The sequence below is a fragment of the Artemia sp. Qi Xiang Cuo genome, chromosome 7, assembly GCF_049724085.1.
Source record: "Artemia sp. Qi Xiang Cuo chromosome 7, ASM4972408v1, whole genome shotgun sequence".
NCBI lineage: Eukaryota > Metazoa > Arthropoda > Branchiopoda > Anostraca > Artemiidae > Artemia > Artemia sp. Qi Xiang Cuo.
Genome location: NC_142800.1, coordinates 55879694 through 55901722, shown reverse-complemented (window position 1 = coordinate 55901722; position 22029 = coordinate 55879694). Strand labels below are relative to the sequence as shown.

At 36.8% G+C, this 22029-nt stretch overlaps 1 protein-coding gene across 1 annotated transcript in view; it reads left to right on the top strand.

The window, feature by feature from the left end:
- The first annotated feature begins 11706 nt into the window (after positions 1–11706).
- The window catches only part of LOC148950463 (beta-galactosidase-1-like protein 2), a 147807-nt gene continuing 137484 nt past the window's right edge, over positions 11707–22029 (top strand). Inside the window, exon 1 of the mRNA XM_089092416.1 lies at positions 11707–11784. Within this exon, the coding sequence (XP_088948542.1) occupies positions 11736–11784 (49 nt within the window). The 5' untranslated portion in view covers positions 11707–11735. The remainder of the gene's footprint in view (positions 11785–22029) is intronic.

Sequence of the window (22029 nt, the reverse complement as noted above, 5' to 3'; positions counted from 1 at the left end):
CTTTTAGCACGCACCCACGCTAAAAATTCCTTGCGCTGACGACGCAGCTATTTGCGGTTCAGACGTCATGGACCATTAGCCAAGACACTATGTCTTCAAAACGCCGTCAACCGCTTCAAGAAAAAAATGAATTTGCACCGAATTCGGAATTTTGACGAAGAAAGAGCGCCTGTAAAAGCTCGAACAGCAACAGCAAGCTTATAAGAAAATCAAAATATATTTTCTTGTGATTATTATCTCTTCTAATCAGCAGTTGTACCAAACCAATTCTGCTCAAGTCATCCTCAGGGCTATACTGTGGTTTTTATCCTCCCCATAGTATAGTGCAGACGGTTTGATATCATCTATTTTCCCTTCTTGTTCTTAGTTTTATTTTTGTGTTTAAAGCTTTTTCCAATAGGCAATAATTAGAAGTCCTCCAAAAAAAAGTCCCCCCAGATCCCAAATCAAATTCCAGTGAAAGTGTCATAGTGAAAGATACCCATCCTGGCTGGTCAAGCACCCTATCTCAAAGTTCTAATGATAGCTCCAATTCGGAGAATAGGACAGTGATAAGTGTAGGGGCTAATGTAACCATAAACGATGATAATGGGTTTAAAGAGGTCCTCTCTAGAAGTTCTAAAAAAAGGAAAAAATCTCCCCAATTAAAAGCATTTCCCCTCTCCCTGCCCAAGTTCCTCCCTCCAAAAACATAGGAATCTACCTTAAAATTACTCCCACTACCCCCTTTGAAATAAAAATGATCACTGCAATAAGAGTTGCAATTTTAAATTGCTAAAATCAATGTTCTCTCTTGACATTAACCGTGATGGATCTCTGCTAATAGCTGTAGAAGATCAGAAATCAGCAGATACAATAATTAACCTTAAATCCCTTCTGAATACCCCAATTATTGCATCTAATTGGAACCCAAAACAATCACCAACAAAAATAGTAGTTTATAATGTTCCCCCAGAGATATCTACTCAGGAGTTAAAAGAAGGCCTCTCAGATAGGGCTGGAAACACAATCCCAGTTGAGGATGTTACCCAACTTGGAATACCTAACTCTAATGTCCTAAAAACTAGTAGATCCTTCTTATTCACACTAAAGGATAAAATTTATATCCCAGAAAAATTATTCCTATTTGGGCAAATCAAACCACACAAGGAATACAAACCTAAGCCTATTCAGTGTCAGAAGTGTTTCAAACTGGGACACACGACAAACAAATGAAATGAAATTCTCTAAGAGTGTAGTAATTGTAAATCTTTCCATCCTAAAGAGCTGACAACTTGCAACAACACTCAGCCTACATGCATCAATTGCAAAGGCCCACATGAATCTACAAACAAATCATTATGCCCTGCATACAAGAAAAGAGCTCTAACACTCCAAATATCAACAAAGAAGGCCATCCCTTATCCCTTTGCAGCAATGGAAGCAAATGCTGCCCAACAATACCAAATAAAGCCTGTAATGAAACAAACCAAAACCCCCAAGTCAAATGCCCCCAATGCATCAAGCACCCCATATAAAACACCATCTTCTAAGCCCCCTAGCTCAAATCCCTATCAGAAGGAATCACCAAGCCAACAAGCCTCATTTTCCGGTGAGATGAAGCCAGCCTGGCCCTCCCTCCCAAGCAGAAACACTACCAGGAATCAATCCCTTAACCAACAAACAGGATGCACTACCAAAAATGCAATCCCCAAATATATGCTTATTCATTCTAAACTGTAATGCAGTTCAGGCCATGAACATGCATCAACTACAGAAAACAAAAATTATTGCAGAATTGGCAAAAATCTACATCCCAGATGATATGCTCATTCAAGCAAAAAAAGATATTGCTTTACTTTTAACAAAGCTGAACATTGATACACAGTCATATGAAGAATAAATCAACAACACAACATTTATCAATACTCCAATGGAATGTAAGATCACTCAGAAAATAAGCTAAATGAACTAATATCATTTATGAATAATAATTCCATTAATATTCCTTGCCTCCAGGAAACTCATTTAACCCAAAATCAACAAATTAAGTCTCTGGGATATACTATCCTGAGAAAGGATAGATCTTCAGAGAGAAAAGGAGGTGGTGTAGCTTTATTAGTTAATAATAATACAAAATTTTGTGGCATCAATTTTCCAGATTTTGAAAATGATGTTGATGTAATTGGTATAAGTGTTTGGATGAATAATTTGAAAACCTTCATAATAAGCTTTTATAACCCTAATGGCCAAACTACAGATGCCAAGGATTTCTTTAATTATATAAATAATTCTAATATGTTAAATAATATCATTATTTGTGGTGATTTCAATGCCCACAGCCTTTTGTGGGGGAATAAACCAGCAAATAAAGCTGGTAAATTTATTGAGCACATGACTTCAAATAATAATGAATTAGCTGTTGCTACCCCTCCAAACCTGAATACATATTTCAACCCCAAAAGTGGCAAAGTCTCCACAATTGACCTACAAATTGTGTCATTAAATTTTTCGAACAAAATTTACATAAATAAAATTGATAGTCTATGTACAGACCACTTTGCTATAGTTTGCTCCCTAAATAAACCTGCTGAAACTTCATCTCATACCTCCAAATATATCAACACTAAAGCAAATTGGTCTATGTTCCAAAATGAGCTAAATGATGAAATTACAAGTTTCACCCAAAGTTCATGCATATCTAACACAACAGTTGACACACATGCTGAAGCTTTGACATCTTTACTAATAAATACAGCTAATCATGCTATCCCAAGGACAACACCTAAGAAAACATTCCCTAAACAAATTCCTAAAGCATGGTGGACAAATGAGTGCCTAAATAAATGGAGGATAAAAAGGCAGCTAGGACAGAATTCATAAAAAAACCAACACTTACTACATATTTAAAAAAATTACAAGCAGAATCTAATCTAAAAAGGACTATAATAGATGCTAAATATAAATATTGGAATAATTTTGCAAATAATCTCTCCAGAGAAATGCATGAGCCAATTATACATAAAGTCATAAGCCATATCTGTGGGAAAAATACTTCTCCCAACCCACTCCTGTATGAGCTTATACATAATAATACCCATTATGAAAATGCTATTGAAAAGGCTAACCTATTTGCAACTCTTTTTGTTAATAAGCTAACATCAAATAATCAAAGCAAAATGTCCACAATTCCTATGAAACCTAGTTACCAACCAAGCACAGGATACGAGTACATAACTAATCCATTTTCAATCCAGTAATTGAATAATGCAATACATCATATTAGGTCTAAAACTAGCAGTAGCTATGACAATATGCACCCTACATGGATAAAGAATCTCATACCATCATACAAACAAGAACTGCTAAATTGTTATAATCACACTTGGGCATCTTCTATGTTCCCCAATATATGGAAATGTTCATCCCTCCTACCAATCCTAAAAAAAAATAAACCCAAAGATAACCCTGAGTCTTATAGGCCCATAATGATTACACCTGTGAGGGGGAAAATAATGGAGCAAATGATTTATCACAGACTTCTGGTTTTTTGAGAAAAATAACATGATCCCACACACTCAAACTGGATTCAGGAAATACCACTCCTCAACAGATGCTTTCATTTTGCTAACAAATGCAATAAATGAATCTTTCTAAAAAAATAATATCCTAGTGGCAGCTTTCCTAGATTTTTAAGGAGCATATGACAATGTGAACCACCAAATCCTTTTAAATAAACTTGCAAACCTTGGAGTACCACCTAAGCTAGTATCCTTTGTTAAATCCTTCATAGAAGTACGAAGTTTCATTGTTTGTGTTGGTTCAGCCTCTTCACCCCAAAAGACAATATCCAAAGAACTACCTCAGGGAGCAGTCCTCAGTTGCCTCCTATTTGCCCTATATCTCTGGGACATGAACCTACCCCACACGAATCTACAATATGCTGATAATCTGGTGCTATGGTCATCTGGCATCACCTTTCAGATAGCACAGTCAAATCTGCAAAAGTCACTTTTCCAGTTTGAAAAAGTCTCTCAACATTCAGATTTACCCATTGCACCCACCAAGTCAAAAATAATCCAATTTCACCGGAAGCGAAACCATGTTAATGCAAAACAAACTCTAAATAAAACAGCTATCCCAGAAGAAAATAATATTAATTACCTAGGTCTCATGCTTGACCAAAAACTTAATTTCCACCTCCACATTTCAAACACAATAAAAAAAAGCTATATAAAAGTAAATATACTAAAAAGACTTCTTTCCACACCCTGGGGTTGTAAGGAGAAAACCTTACTCCAGTTTTATAAATCACATATAAGACCCCATATTGACTATGGGCTAATTGTCTATGGTGCATGTGCAAAGACCCAGATGCAAAAAATTGAAACAACACAAAATGATATAAAACGTCTCATATTTGGTCTTAGGAAACCCACAAGCACCAAGTTTCTGCTTATGGAGAGTGGATTAACAACAATAAGGGAGAGATGTAGCTTTCTCTTGATAAAACATCTTACAAAAATTGAATCAAATAGCTCACACACATTACATAATTGGTTAAGAAATCCATCCATGTATAGAGGTATTGCAGATGAGTATGCCAATATTCAAAAGAAGTTCCCTGTACCAGTAAAGTCTATTGCACCTACTTTCCCCCAATCCCCTCCATGGAATTGGTCATTTCCCATGATAAATACTGAATTTTCAAAATGGAATAAAAATTTAACCCCCATTGCTTTTGTCCAGAAAAAATTTGCTGAACTTAATACAATTACCTATAAAAATCACTTCCAAATATTTGGTGATGGGTCAAAAATGAATGAGAAGGTTGCAAGTGGTGTTTTCCTTCCTCGCCTCAAAATTGCAATGGGCGAGAGATTACTTAATAATTTATCTATAATGTCTGCTGAGTTAGATGCCATAATCATGTCATTAGAAAATCTTAAGAAAAACCAATCTTTGATAGAAAATTCGAATAATATTATCATCTATTCCGACTCTTTATCAAGCCTTGAGTAGCTGGCCTCAGCTCCTCAATATAAGTTGGACATTGACACTTATCATTGTCACAGCATTACTGATAATCTTGCTTCAAGTGGCATAAAAACTTACTTTCAGTACATTCCTAGCCACTCTGGCATAAGTGGTAATCATCAGGTTGATGAAATAGCAAAAAATGCTATAAATATTGACCAGCCAAGTGGGAGACCAATCCCAATTAGAGATATTTAGCGATGGAGGCTATCAGATTTTAATTTTAATAAGATTAATCCTATCCTTTCCCCCTTTCCCAATAAGTATCTTTCTAAAATTTATCATAGAATTCGTTCTGGAACAAATGGACTAAATTTCCTTGCATTCTCATATAAGCTTTCTAATTCAAGTGGTTCAATTCCCCTGTCCCCTCTTTGCAGGCATCGTAATATGAATAATGAAAAAATTGACCATTGCCTATTTGAATGTAATATGCTGACGTCTGCACAACATACCTTGCTTTCTAAACTGTTAAAATACTTCAAACACCAAAAAATCCCACAATCAGCCAAGAGCCTAGCCAACTATACCTGCACACAGAGCATAGAAATCAACATCTATCATCTTATATTTGAACTCCTAGAGTTGAAAGATCTGCTGAAAGATATCTGAATATATATAATAAATATGAGGCAACCAAGCCTGTAGCTCTGTAGCCCACAGAGTGAAGCAAAAGGAAATGGGCTAAGTAGTTTTTACTGAAAAGCCCGCTTTGCTGTTAAATAGAAGAAGAAGAAGACGAAAAACCGAAATTGTGAACCAAAATCCCTCTTCTGGGTGTAAAAAAAGCCTGTGTATTTTGTTTTCCATACTATTTTACCTTCTGCTATACCTATTTTTCCATCGGATCAAATGGCCAAGAGCAACTTCTACTTCTTCTTGGGCTGCTGTGTAGCGATATTGACCACGTTTTAGACAGTGTTATACCTTATGGGCCTAATGGTCCAGTCCAGTAAAGGCTCTCTACGAAGGTGACAAACACGGTGAATATTTCAAAAATGCTTATCTCCTCATAAGTATTCATTTATTGGAAAACTGGCATCACAAATCAGACTATTAATGTAAACAAAAATGGCAGTCTTTGGCCATAGTTTTGCATATTCAAAAGAAGAACAAAAAACAGAACAAAAAATGCTGTTGCTGCTGCCTTGTAGATTGCACAAGTCCATAGGACTATGCCCAAACGAGCGATGTAAGCCTGATTGTAGAAGCATAAGAATATGTATCTGTTTTCTGCTCTCAAGATCAGCCCGGCGATTCTCACTGTGTACAAGACATCCAAAACAGTGGAAAGGTAATGCAAAACAGGGTTTTTGATTTCTGTTTTCTTTTAGGAGAGAAACTTGCAGCTTAAACATTCACTTATGCTCATTACCCTCTTACGTCGTTCATCTGCACCTAACTTAACCTAAAGCAGCAGTTCCACTCGACTGAACACACTCGTCTGCCGTCGCGTTTGCTCTAACACACTTGAGTCGTGTTTATTTGGGAGCCTCGCTAGCTAATTAGCTGGTCACAAGTATATTTACATTAAATCCCGACGGTTACTGCCTGAGAGTGGTAAGGGTAAAACTTTTGAGCGAATTCCTATGATCTGTTTTCACGTCTTTCTACGTAGAAAAGAACCGCTCTACAACTGCGTTCTAAAACGGCCAGGTCAAAAGATACTGCACAACCCCAACTATGGTGGGGAATCTCTGCGTACCATTTGGAGTTTTCAAAGAAGCCACATGAAGCCAGAAATTGCAGACGTCACATCTGGAAGATCAAAGATCAGTAGACTCCGCCATTCTTCGTAATTTTTCGTGCAACCCACGATGGTGCCTTACACCGCTGAAGGCTCTTTTGGAGAAAAGTGACAGCACTTATATATAAAGCTTTCACAGGGTCAAGTATTTCGCACAATGTAAACAGTTCATCTTCAAATGAAAATCGCAGCTTGATTTGCTTCACCGCCTCTACATACAACTTCTGAGCAAAATCACAGATGACTTTCACTTCACGTTCATCTACTTTTTTACTCGGGTCTGAGTGCAAGGTCTGAAGAGACTCGTGAGCTGCGACTCCCAAGTACACATTTTCCACTGCAAGGTATTCAATTGCGTTGTCAGGGTCAAGATTCAAAAGCGAGATTGATATGACGTAGCTGGTCTTCATGAAATTCATGGCCAGTTTTCTCAAGAGTATCTCCACCTCTATTTTTATTAATGGAACAAAGGTTTTTCACTTTGAAAAAGAAGATTGAAATCTGTAAACAGTTCCAGTACATAGAGCTGGAACTCAAGCTGAATCCAAAGCAGTGGATTCTTTAGGGCTTGCCATGCCCAGTTGTTTGCATGAGTGGGATCTTCAGCTACAACTAACTAAAATTAGCTACAAAGTGCATCCCAAATTTGCAATAGTCGCTGAACGCACATCCGAAGTGATAGCCAACGTGTCTGATCTGGGGTAAGCACATTCAGGACTGGGGTGTCAGTAAATAGCTGATGTAGTTCAAACTCAGAGCGCCTTTTGTCACTCATGTTGAAGTGATTGTATACAGTCCAATGTAGATCTTCCAGTTGCTTTGGCAATTGTTTTCAAGCATAAGAAACAACCAAATGAATGGAATGGCTGCTGCACTTGACACAACATCACAGATGGGAATTTTTCTTTGATTCTGCTGACAACAGAGTTCTCACACCCAAACATAGTATTGCAAGTGTCTTCACAGAACCCAACGCAGTTCTCCGTAGGTATCTTTTTATCTTCAAAAACTTTGCATAGCTGATTGAAAATAGTTTCTGCCTTCCCGTTGGAACACTCAACCATATCTAGAAGTTCAACTTGTACTTCGAAATCCTTATTGGAGAACAAAACTGCAATTGCAAGTTGTTTTTTTACTGCCACATCAGTTGTTTCATCAATACTGATAGAAAAAGATGTCAATCTCAAATGGTCACACAGTACTTCATTGTAGTGCGGTCCTAATGCCTGTCTGATCATATTTGTTACATTTTGCTTGATCAGCCTAATTTTTTCAACAACAGCCTTGTGTGGCAAACTTTTCAGAAAAGGTACAAGAGTTTCTACAAATCATAAGGGCAGATTGTTTTCGACAATGAAAGCAGCCAACTTGGCCTTTAGGCTTTCTTCTTCGTTTTTGTCTGTGGTAAGGACATGATCAATCCTTGTAGTGAGCTTTCTTGGAGCCTCTAATTTCCTTACACTTTCACTGTGCTTTGCACTCTTTGCATATTTTCGGAGTTCGGATTTACCACAACACAAGGACTGACTGCAGTGCAAACAGAAAGTCTTTTCATCAGAAGACTTGTCCTTTGCAAGCCACCCTTTATATTCAGGGACGTTCAGCCAGCTGTGTCTGAATTTGGCTTTTTTCTTCTTAGCCTTCTTTCTTGGGAAGGATTTTTTCTTCTCCTTTTCTTTTCCGCCTTTCTTCTCCACTAAGATATTCAATGTCAGTTTCAGAAGATGACGAGCTGTCCGACATGATGGTACTTCTTACAAGCAGACTTGATAAGTAAAATGTAATAAGTGTATTACAGCAAAGGATCTATAAAGTATGCTTAACTTCAAAAAGAAAGAAATTCACTGTTGAAAGCTGGTCTTCTTAAATCAGAATTTGATTTTAACAGAGATATTAGCAAAAGATGAACCTGTGAAGCACATTAAATAATTGTGTAGATGATATTGAATTAATCTTGTAGATGATAGGTTTGCTGTTTTCAATACAGTTTGACTGAATATTTGTAGCTTTCTTAATCTCAATAGTAAAAAAAAAGAAAAGAAAAACGAATATGAATTAAATAGCCTATGACGCTTTTTGATATATTACAACAATACGATAGTGAGAGTAGCTTTAAAGGAAATTGAAACCCTCTTGACCTTTTAATCCTTCCATGTAGGATATCCTAGTTATGGTCAGTCAGGAACTCCACTCTTTTGAGACTATTGCGCAATAGAGCCAACTCTGCCTGATAAGTGGATATGCTACTACTTAGTGAATGCCCAAAACGAGATACAGTCCCGAGAGAGCTAATTTCAACTCAGGAAAAGATCTACCAATTTTTGTCCTAAGTGGAAGTTAGCTGTGCTTGGGAATAATTTCTCTTTGGGCATTACTGACAAGAGACAGATTTTCTCATTAGAGGACGTTTCCTAGGTTGGGTGGTGATCACAAAATCGTAGAGTTCCTGACCGGTTAGCTATAGCCTACTGCTCAGAGAAACTCTTTTTTTTTTTCTCCTTCCATACCCCAGTTCCAGACAAATGCAGCCCATGCAGGGTACATGTAGGGTACATGTAGGCTATCCTGCTTGATGCAGAATCCATTTATTCTGTCCTGAGTGGCCATAGTGCTGCTCAGGATTGCTACGATGGTTCAAGTGTGCTTTGCAGATCAATTCTGAACAAATTCTGGGTAATTTCTCTGTTAGAATTAAACTTGACTTCAAGAAGATTGCCAGAATTACCAGTCTTTTACCGATCTACATACCTAGACCCAGACCCAACTCGCATTCTTCTTTTGAGTACGCTATTTTGAGATTTTAAAACATTCTGAACCTGTGAAGCACATGGTGTCACTAAACCATGTTGGCCTAGCTCTCCTGTAGGCTACTATGTTGGCAATAGACTTTCTAATCTTATACTGCCATTGGAAAAAATTCTCACCTCAACTTTCCTCAGATCTTGGAATTAACTGAAATATCAAAGCAGATTGAAGCACAGCATGTGTAAATTTTCAAAAATTGTGCCTTGTCAAACTGTCGCCGCTAACACTAATGACTTTCTGAAAATCCCTAACAGAATTGGCCTTCCAATTTTACTAGTTTGAAAATCCTTTTTTATTGGAGTTGGAGACTCCAGTAGTCTAGAAAAATACACAAATCTGAAAAATATCTGTTTTTTACTGAAAATCCGACAAAATTCCGAAGTCCGACAAGATTTTTTTGTCCGACAAGAGGGCCGAAAATCCGACAATGTCGGAAAAATCCGACAAAGTGGAAGCACTGCTTGCACCAACCCCTTAAATTACTTAAAATGTCCGGCAGGATATGGAATATGTGAGAGTGATGAATATGACCAAAATTAACTCAGTTCTTCACTAGGCCCGTTTTTCAAGGAGGCACACTTGTGCCTCTATAAAAAGGCGACCCACCACAATGTTAAGCGATTTCAGGTCCTAGAGGTCGCAGAGAGACGGCGGCAATCGCATTTTGTAGCCCAAGCTCAAACTAAGAAACTTGCAAAATTTCATTCTCCTCCGACTTTATCTTCATGGGATATACTGGGCCGGAAGTTTGGACCCTCCCACAACAGGCCCCCTTTAACGTTGTCCGATTGGGCTGAAATTTCGAGGTTAAGCTTTCCTAGGGCCCGGGAGCTTATCCTCGAAATTTCAGCTCAATCCGATCACTCCTTTCCTGTTTTCAACAAACTGTGCCTACAGGCCACAGTTGGCAACGGATCCGGTTGAATGAGGACTCATTCGAAGCAGAATTCGACCTGTTAGGGCCTTTTGATATTTTCAGACCGAAAAAATTATCCCACGAATTTACATTTACGAAAAACCTTAGTTTTTTTCAAACAATACAGATAAACAGGTTAGACATGCTTTGTTATGAAAATATCTGCGCGTCAATTTTCATAATGAAGCATGTCTAACCTGTTTATGTGTATTATTTGAAAAAAACTACGTTTTCTAAAGAGTTAAAGAGGCTGAGTTACAAGGTCAACCCTTAAAACGTACAGGGATTAGGAGGCACAGTTGAGGGGCTGTTAAAGAGGCTGAGTCACAAGTTCGAACCTTAAAACGTACAGGGATTAGGAGGCACCCTGTACGACGTGATTTGAGTATTCAGGAATTAAAAGCCTTAACACAAGAATGTTCAAGAGCGGGGGGTTTGGGGGCGGCAGCCCCCCAACTTTAACACCTGACACGATCAGCTAAAAGTTAGTCAAGCAATAATAAGTAATAAACTGTACAAAAACGTGCAGAAATTATTTGAAAAAAACTACGTTTTCTAAAGAGTTAAAGAGGCTGAGTTACAAGGTCGAACCTTAAAACGTACAGGGATTAGGAGGCACAGTTGGGGGGCTGCCGCCCCCAAACCCCCGCTTTCGCAGCCTTTAAATAAAAAAAAATATTAAACTGAAAGTAAGGAGCGACATTAAATCTTAAAACGAACAGAAATTATTCCGTATATGAAAGAGGCTGTGCCCTCCTCAACGCCTCGCTCTTTACGCTAAAGTTTCTATTGTTTAAAAAAAGAGTTGTGAGAAAGTCAAACTTTAGCGTAAAGAGCGAGGCGTTGAGGAGGGCACAGCCTCTTTCATATACGGAATAATTTCTGTTCGTTTTAAGATTTAATGTCGCTCCTTACTTTCAGTTAAAATTTTTTTTTTTTTATTTAAAGGCTGCGAAAGCGGGGGTTTGGGGGTGGCAGCCCCCCAACTGTGCCTCCTAATCCCTGTACGTTTTAAGGTTCGTCCTTGTAACTCAGCCTCTTTAACTCTTTAGAAAACGTAGTTTTTTTCAAATAATTAGCACTAAAGGGCTGGGCACATGTAGCTGATTTTGGGAACTGATTTCCAAATCAGCGCCGATTTTAAAAGAAATCAACTTCGATTTGATGTTGAAAATTTTCTAGTTTTCGGCGCCGATTTTCATCATGATCATCACCAAAAAAATAGGGATAAAAATAAAGAGTCAGCCAGAGATGTCTGTGGTGAAAGACCCCGTTACTGAGCTGAGAAATAAACTGAAAAGTAAGCTGAGATCAATTATGCAACTATTAATAAACTCCAGTTGACTATTTGTGTCCATGATTTTTTGTTTTGAAAATCTCGCCCAATAAAATTTTCTTTCAACCAATTTTTCTTACCGCTATCGTTTGTCCACTGATGCTGAAATTGGTTCCCGAAATCAGCTACGTGTGCCCAGCCCTTCAGATCTTTACATCTTTCTGCAAAGATTATCGTTTTTCAACTCATCTTTGTTCTAAGATCTTACAGCTCACCGATGTTAGCAAAAAGAGTGAAGATCGCCACTGTTTTGCCTAGAACAATGATGAGAGAACTTTGATGATCTACTCATCATTGTTCTCAGACCGCTGATCAGAGCAGAATGATGAAAGACGTTTGCACAAAAACGACAAAGATGTAAGATCTTTGTTCAAAGATTTCACTTTTAAATGTTTTCTGACAAAAGATGTAAGATCTTAGCACATTGATTAGTGAAAAAACGCCCCTACTGTGTTTCCAATTATCTTTTCAAACAATCTGTGAAATCTTGACAATTTTCGAAAGAAAATCGGGAGATGGCTCTCAGGATTTGGGAGAATATCAGAGACGGATCTCACGATTCGTTTGAATTTTCAGTAATATTTTTTTTTATGTTAAGTTTTTGGAGGTGTTTGAGTGATTTGTGAATAAAGTACAACATTCTAAAAGTTCAGAGTGCAGGTTTACTGGAGCCAGCTGTGATTCCGGAAAGAAAACTCGTCGATTAACTTTGTTAAACATACCAAAAGGAAGCAGCTAGAAGCTTGAAATGTATTTAATTTTGAAACTAAGTGCAGTCATATTTATTCAGACTCTAAAGCTGTTTAATTAAGACATTTTTCTTCATCTACACCTAATTTTTCTCGCACTTAGAGGCTCAGCACGTCAGCCCGCTAAGTTCAGGACGGGGACAGAAAATTTGGAAGAATTACGGACACCAGGCCTGTGACCATTGAGTCTAAGCTAAGCAGATAATGTTTTTTTTTACCACTATCCCGAGAGTTATTCACAAATGATAAAGAAAACATGCAAAGTCGCAGTTCATTAGTGTTCATATAACTGAAAAAAATATAAAAAATAGCAAAACTTTCAGAGACCGCTTTACACTCATAATCTGTGTCTCTTATGGCTTTTTAGATGAGCAGCTTACTCTGATCATGTAGTAACTCAGCTGTGCTGGCAGACGCTACTACTCCTTTTAGCCTCTTTCTGAGGGGCAGGTCAACCGTCAGTGTGTCGGGTGTAACTCCGGCTCGTTTCAGTCCAATTTTCGTCTGAATTGTGGAAGCCAAAGTTACTGTTATAAAACGAGTCCTTCTGTCAGTCCTTACTTCCTTGAGTAAGCTAAAAATTCTTTCTGAAGTTACATTCGAAAATGGTGATGAAAACAAGTATTTTACAAACTTTGCTAAGTTTGGTTTCCACGGTGGTCCCTCGCACTCAAAGCCAATTGCCCGCAATCCATGGCTGTAAGAGTTACTGTTTTATCATCGTGGGCACTATCGGAATGTTCCTGCCACTCTTTGTCAATGGCGCTTCTTGACCACCCTGGCAATGAGTGGCATCTTAAATATGGGCCAGGGGTGGGTGGGTTTAGTGACTTAGCTTTTTTGGGTTTAAGCTTTTTCGTTTTTTTTTACTGGCTGTTAATGGTCCTCGTTTTCATCCTTTCTTCATGATTTTATGCTTTATAATACAGTGACAGGCCATGGCGGACTATATTCATCAATTTCTGCTTGCCCAATCTTACTTTATCAGTAACATTCTTATGCGCCATATTTTTCAGGAATGGGATTAATTTGTCAACCAGCGAAAATGGTAAATTGTTTTTAAAATGCTGCAATTTTCGTCTCTGTATCTTGTACTCGATCATTTGATGCAAACCCCGTCAGATTTACAGAGCAACTGCAGACAAAGTCTAATTTTTTTTCATATTTCTTTAAATTTGTAGTAGTTTTGGATCATTTTGAACCTACTGAATCAGCTGGACCGAGATAGTGCTAGTTCCCATCTTCTTGGTGCAAGCCGACACCTGTGGCTAGTTTATTAATTGAAAATAATTAGTTAATTACAAACCCTGAATGTGTTCAAATAATCAAAAACAGAAAATCAATGCAACCATTGTGAAATGGATAAAGGGCAATGTTCATACATATACCAATAAATTCAAATCGCGCTGCCTCAATTGCCTTGGGCGCTGGGGAAAATCCTTAAGAGACCAAAGACAACAACCAGAAAAAAAAGAATGACCACAAAGCAAAATTTTCCAGGGATCAAGTTTTCTTAAGATTTTCGGGAGATTCGGTAACTTCCTTTTTTTGTCGGGAGATGGATTAGAAATTCAGTAGATCTGCTGAAAAATCTGGAAAAGTGGAAAAACTGGCTCATTCAATTGAAAATTGGAGTGGCTAGTGCCCTTTTTAATAGTCGGAAGTGATTGGAGGGCAACAAGCCACCCCCCCGACCCCCCAAACGCATTCCCCGAAACACATCCAATCAAAATTTTTAGATAGCCATTTTGTTCAGCATAGTTAATTTCCAGATAGAAAATATATTTTGAGGAGGACAATCCCCCACAATCCTCAGGTCAAGGGTTTTATGTTATTCCCTGGGGGTATATAAGAACGATGTTGGCACAATGTATTATTTTATATTTTTTCCCTTTAGACCAGGGCACTTCGTATCGAAGAAGTTGTCGTAGAAACTTCCAAAAGATCTCATTCAATTGGAAATTGGAGTGGCTTGTGCCCTTTTTAATAGTCGAAAGTGATTGGAAGGCAACTAACACTCCTTCCACGCCCACCATTTCCCGAAACACATCCAATCAAAATTTTGAGGTAGCCGTTTTGTTCAGCGTGGTGGATTTCCAGACAAAAATTATCTTTTTGAGGAGAACACTCCGCCACAGCCCTCAGGGCAATGGTTGTAAGCTATGCCCTGGGGGCATATAAGGTTTTTATAGAAGGCGTTTTTTGAAATTATTTAGTAAGGGCTCAATCGATTAGAAATTCCAAGGATTGGTGCCCTTTTCAAAAGAAAAGAGTGATTGGAGGGTAACTAACCCCCCCTCTCACACTAACCTTGTTCCCAAACACATCCAATCAAAATTTTAAGATAGCCATTTTTCTCAACGTAGTTGAAAGTTCTGGAAATTAGGTCTTTGATGATGATAACCCCCACAGCCCTCAGGGCAAGGGTTTTAAGTTATGCCCTGGGGTCAAATAAGGTTTTTATAGAACGCGTTGTCGTAGAAAAAAAAATAGGTAAAAAAAACAAAAAGGGCTCATGCGCCTGGAAATTGAAATGACTAGTGCCCTTTTTAATAGCCGAAAGTGATTGGAAGGCAACTCACACCCCTTCCACGTCCACCCTTTCCCAAAACACATTCAATCAGAATTTTGAGATAGCCATTTTGTTCCACGCAGTTTAAAGTTCAAAATTATACCTTTGAGCAGGACACTCCCCCCACAGTCTTCAGGGCAAGGGTTATAACTTATACCCTGGGGGTATATAACTTTTTATTGAAATCTTCGTCGTAGAAACTTGAAATAGGGCTCATTCCATTGGAAATTCAAAGGTCTAGTGCCCTTTTTAATAGTCTAAGGTCCCCAAACACATCCAATCAAAATTTTGAGATAGCCATTGTGTTCTACTTAGTTGAAGGCTCTGGAAACTAGGTCTTTGTGAGTGACAACCCAACCACAGCCCTCAGGGCAAGGGTTATACGTTATACCCTGTGGGCAAATAAGGTTTTCATAGAAAGTGTTGTCGTAGAAACTTCAAAAAGGACTCATTTGATTGGAAATTGAAATGACTAGTGCCCTTTTTAATAGTCGAAATTGATTGAAGGGCAATTAACCCCCCTCTCACGCCCTTTATTTATCCAAACACATACAATCAAAATTTTGAGACTGCCATTTTGTTCAACCTAGTTGAAACTTCTGGAAACTAGGTCTTTGAGGATGACAACCAAACCACAGCCCTCAGGGCAAGGGCTATAATTTATGCCCTGGGGGCAAATAAGGTTTTAATAGAAAGGGTTGTCGTAGAAACTTCAAAAAGGGCTCATTCGATTGGAAATTCATCTTTCCAATCGAATTTCATTTTTCCAATTCGATTGGAAATTGAAATGTCTTGTGCCCTTTTAATAGTCGAAAGTGATTGGAAGGCTTGACATTTTTATAGTAAAGATCGATGTGGGTACAATGTATTTTTTTTTCCTTTTTTTGTTTTCTTTAGACCAGGGCACTTCGTCTCTAAGGAGTTGTCGTAGGAACTTTGAAAAGGGCTCATACGATTGAAAATTGACAACAAATATACTTTGACCTCATTTCACTCACTTCCGCTGCTCTCTCCACCATAGTCAGATTTAGCTAGTTGCTCCACCCCGAAGGACTGGACAAGCAAAAATTACATCAAATAAAATGTATCAAATATGTATCAAAGCAAAAATGTATCAAATACTTTGATACATTTCTCAATAAGAAAAATAGGAATTGAATATTGACAGTCTTATAATGCAACAAATAAGAAAAAAGTTTCAATGAAGCAGAATTCAACTGGCCAAAAAAGCAAATAAAAAGAATAGTTCCATATAAAGAAATGAAAAGGACTAACTTGCCTTTTCAGCAAGTAATTCCATATAAAGAAAAATTAAAAAAAATATATACATGATAAAATGCATCGGCTAAATATGCAAGTGCGCGAAAATTTGTTAGTATGCAATACTGTCATTAAAACCCAAGGATGTTCTGCAATAGAAGGTCCTCTTCAGTGTAGGTGCGTAAGCGGGATTCATTTAAGTCGTTTATTCCACCATTTCTCTTTTGCAAAGACAACCATCTGCAGATAATTCAAATGCTTTGCCAGTGTGTATTCTTTCATCTATAAACGATTTTTTTTCCTCCTTGTTTTCAACAGTACAGTCAAGATAATTGTCGAAACATCGATCTATTTATTGATTATTACCAACTGCAAATGAACAGTTAACAAATGAAAACTTTGGATTCTTGATGATCTTGAATTAAAGCAAAGCTCATCAGTTTAAAAATCTTTAAAAAAGAGTAATACGGTCCCAATGTATTTTTTTTTCTGACCAAGGAACTTTGTATCAGGGCCCGACCAATAAATCCGCTGTCTGAAATTATTGGATAGATATGGGGGTCAGTTTTGGGCATCATAAAAAAGTATAAGATACTGGCCAATTTTTTTTAATTTTGTTTTTACGCAACTTATTCAGAAGATGTTACCAGACTTCCTAATGTAATTATTGCTTGTCCAGTCCTTGGGAGTGGAGCAACTATCTAAATCTGACTATGGTGGAGAGAGCAGCGGAAGTGAGTCAAATGAGGTCAAAGTATATTTGTTGTCAATTTTCAATCGTATGAGCCCTTTTCGAAGTATTTGAGAAATGTATCAAAGTATCAAAGTTTTATATTCAAAAGTGATTGGAGGTCAACTAGTCCCCCTCCCCCGCCCCCCCTCCCATTTGCCCATTATGTTTAAAAACCAAATGTTCCCTTAAGATTAAATCAAAATGCACTGTGTTAATGATAATTCCCAATAAGGTATCTCAGCAGTATCCCAAGAACGACTGAGGGAACTATATTCAAACTTTCGGGGCTACTTCTGCTCGTAAAATTTAACCAAATCAAAATAGTGTAAGTGTATCTACGCTATCAATGAAAGTAAACAGAACTTTTTTTGCGAATGGTATCCAGTTTTCTATTTCATGTCAACTAGTGGAGGTATGAAACTAAACTAAACACCACTATTTGTGTCCGGGTTTTTACAAGTTTGAATGTTGTTAAAAATTGCTGAAAAGTTTTCCCGAGCATACAAATAGTAAGCTAAAATATGAAGTCTTTAAAAAAATGATAAAGATTCAGAAATTAATTTATTCTTCCCTGAAAAGACTGTGTAAATATAAAACGAACAGAAATGAGTTTTAGAAAATTTTCACAAAATAAGTTTTTCAAAGCAAAGTAAAGAACTCCATTAAACCAAAAATGAGCAAAAATAAAATCAAATAATCTACCAAGCGTGGAACTACCACAAATCAGTATCGATAAATAAATGAAACTCAAAACGAACAGAAACTAGAATAAATAACCGAGTCAAACTCAAAACAAGCAGAAATTAACATGATTAGGGTTCAAAACCCCTATGCTTTCCCGAGGCTAGAACATAATTTGCACTTTACTGAAAAAAGATACAAACGAATGTGCATTGTCTGTTTAATATACCTATACTGATATTTTGTAATAAAAATGTTGATATTATTTGATTTATTAAAGTTATAAAAGTAAAAACATTTATATTTATCAGCTTTGATAAATATAACATTTATCAAAAACATCAATAAAAACATTCATCAGCCCTTAGGAGCTGGCAAGGACAAAATTCTGTAATCCAACGGGATTGGGCTTGTTAGGAACTAATTGCTTGAGAGTCGACATACCCTGGAAGGGTATCATCTGTTCGTCAATTGAACAGTTTCCGTCACGTGGCAACTGGACACAGATATTCCTGAAGTTGTCAAGAATCGGCTGCACTTTCCGAATTCTATTTTTGTTTTTTTCTTCGTCTGAGATTTCTGAATCAACAACGAACTTCAGGTTTGACCGGATTGTGAAGAATCTTCCTCGCCTCATCTTTTGCGATATGGTTTCCACCCTAAGCTTCCCAGACCAGTACATGCGGATTCAAGGAAACTTGAGGCTCCCCATCAGGATGACAATGCCAACAAAATTTTCAGCTCGTCTGAAGTTATATTTAAGCTTTTGTGGTGGGCCAACTGATAGTTGTAGTTCATGGAAAAAGCTTTACGTTCAAAGAAGCTCTCCGGGTAATATTGCAAAAAGAATTGTTCTGTACTCCAGTCGTCGTGGTCCTGGAAATGACCGGGGCAAACGTCCGGGCCACGATAATGATCGAACCGTCGAGACTTCCTCCAGGACAAGGTTGCTGCTACTTTGTCAGCCTTTAAGCGTTTGGCACGGGTTGCTAAGGGTACGTCATCATCAGATTCATCACTTTTAACATCTGGAAGAACAGCATAGCTGCTTGATGACGGAATGGCAGCAATAGCTGGTTCACCATCATAGTGTGAACACGACAAACAGTTGTTTTTTATCCATTCCTCATCATTATCTAAATCAGAGAGGTCCAGGTCACTCTCATCGAACATTCCGAGGGCGTCATCAAGGGAATCTAGCCAACAATTTTCTTGAGGCGAGTGATTATTGTGCTAAAAGCTGTTTTTTTCGTAATTTTAGTCACTAAAAGTTTCCTTGGTTTTTGCCGTCACTTCTGGCTTCTAGAGGAAATACATAAAATATTAGAGTCAGCATTATAGACCTCCAAGCCTGTAAGTCCAATTTCAAGAAAGTAAGTTAATGTATTTTAAAGATTATCAAAAATGTGAACAGTTTTTTTCTGCTTCATTAGGAATTCCTTGGATATATATTCTCCATTAAATCTGTTAGAAGTAGTTAACTGTTTCAATTCTGAAAGACCAAAATAATTCAATGAACAGATCCTTGAAAACACATTCTATTAAAATAAATCCCTTTATTTTATTATCAAGGACTTGGAGATGGTTCTGATACGCAAAAAAATTTAGCGGATATGTTTGATGCACATATTACTGTTTTAGTTACATTATTAAATGATAAAGAAATGTAAAGTTGTATTATTTTTTAATTGCCTTTTTCTTATACTACTTGACTGTCCATATAGTTTTTCCTATCTTTTTTCAGACAAATTTTTTTTTTTTGGATGATCAGTTATTTCCTGTAATCTGTTTTAGTTTGGCCATGAGGGGAGTATGAAACAGGGTTGTTAGAAGTTCAGTTACGCTTCAAGCTGTTTTTTTTTTTTAACAAGATGTAAAAGTTATTTCTTATGGATTTGTCTGAAACCAGGAAAGGTTCACTCTGAATTTTTAAATCATTAAATTCTTACTTTCAAAACTTGTCTCCTTCATTGCTGTTGTAGAAAAAATATGAAGATAAAGTCTCCTAATAAAAGCTAATTACTTTACTCATTAAATTGTTCGGAAAATTAACTGAAATTGTTTAGGTTGGAACTATATTGCCATGGCACTTGACTTGGCAGCTGTGTTGGCCTCAGGTGGCTTGGTGTTGTGGTGAGTTGCTATGAATTTCAAACGGATTCGTAGTAAAACCAGAATCGACTGATTATGTCCCAGTGCCTAATTAAGCGATTTGTGGGTTCAAGGCAAGCGCGAAACTATGTAATCCGTATATTACTGGTTATATATTTAATTTGAATCATATATATATATATATATATATATATATATATATATATATATATATATATATATATATATATATATATATATATATATATATATATATATATATATATATATATATATATATATATATATATATATATATATATATATATATATATATATATATATATATATATATATATATATATATATATATATATATATATATATATATATATATATATATATATATATATATATATATATATATATATATATAAATGTTTATGGAGGTGGAGCCAAGTTTCCTGGCATTATTAAAAAAAAACATCAGAAATTAAATTTAAGAAAAAACAGGTTTTTTCAACTGAAAGTAATGAGCAACATCAAAACTTGAAACGAACAAAAATTATTACGTATATGAAGGAGGTTGCCCCTTCTCAACACCTTGCTCTTTACGCTAAAGTTTTTTGTCCCAATTATTTAAGAACAACTACTGTAACACAAGGGTCGTTTAATTAGCTCAATTAGAAGCTTTTTTTAAGTACTAAGAAAAATTAGCGTAAAGAGCCAGGTGTTAAGGAAGGGCCAAAGAGAGAGAGAAATTCATTTTTAATTAAAGACCAATATTCACAAAAAAAAGTCAATATCTCACAGTCCTACCACGTGAAAATCTATACAGATTTGTTTGTGGCAGGACTCAATACTTTACTCACTTACTACATTGAAGAGAAAAAATGCAGTTTCATAAATAAAAAATAAACCTCGTGAGAACTGTGAACCAATACTTACAGAAGACAGCTGTTCATAAAAAATTTCATATACGTAATAATTTTTGTTTTTATCTTTTGATTTTGTTCTTTATTTTCAGTTGAAAGGACTTGTTTTGTTTTTTTAATTTAATATGCCAACAAGTCAAACAGAATGTATTTCATCTGCCACTCAGGATTTAGGTTTACAAAATTTATAGAAACCTACTAAATTTTTATGGTTATCTCAAATTTAGGTACTAGGCTTCCTTGTGATCACTTCAATAGTTTTTTTTCCAGGGCTAATGAATATTTGTAAAACTTAGCGATAAGAGATATATAAAGAGTGATTAAAAAAAATCGCTATCACAATCCTAGCTGGGCCGAATTCGTATTGCGGGGTCAAAAGACGAATAAAACCAAAAAATAAGTTTAAATGCGATCATACAAGCGAAACTGGCAAACAACGTGCCGCCATTTTATCAAAATTTTAAAGAAATTAAAAACATGTATATACATTTACGAGCCATGGGATGTAAAGAAATTAAACAAATAAAACTATTAAATTCTTGTATGTTTGCAGTATTTTACAGTAAAATTTTAATATTTAAGCCTTATTTTTATTTTACATGTACCGAATATGACAAATTGTAAAGCTTCCAAAATTCGCTATAATTTTTACCCATCAAAATGCCTAAATATAACTAACATGGCAACTCTGCCTTCTAGCATGCATTAAACGTCATAACATATAGCCAAAAGGCGTCCAAATACCCGACCCTCTTTTTTAACATCAAGGAGGCACACTTGTGCCTCTATAAAGAGGCGACCCACCACAATGTTAAGAGATTTCAGGTCCTAGAGGTCGCAGAGAGACGGCGGTAATTGCATTTTGTAGCCCAAGCTCAAACTAAGAAACTTGCAAAATTTCATCCTCCTCCGACTTTATCTTCATGGGGTAAACTGGGCCGGAAGTTTGGACCTTCCCACCGCAGCCCCCCTTTAACGTTGTCCGATTGGGCTTAAATTTAGAGGTTAAGCTTTCCTAGGACCCGGGAGCTTATCCTCGAAATTTCAGCTCAATCCGATCCCTCCTTCCCTGTTTTCAAAAAACCAAATATAGCCACTTAAAATTCATCTCTTTTTTTTTTTGTTATCCACGCCTACAGGCCACAGTTGGCCACGGAGCCGGTTGAATGAGGACTCATTCGAAGCAGA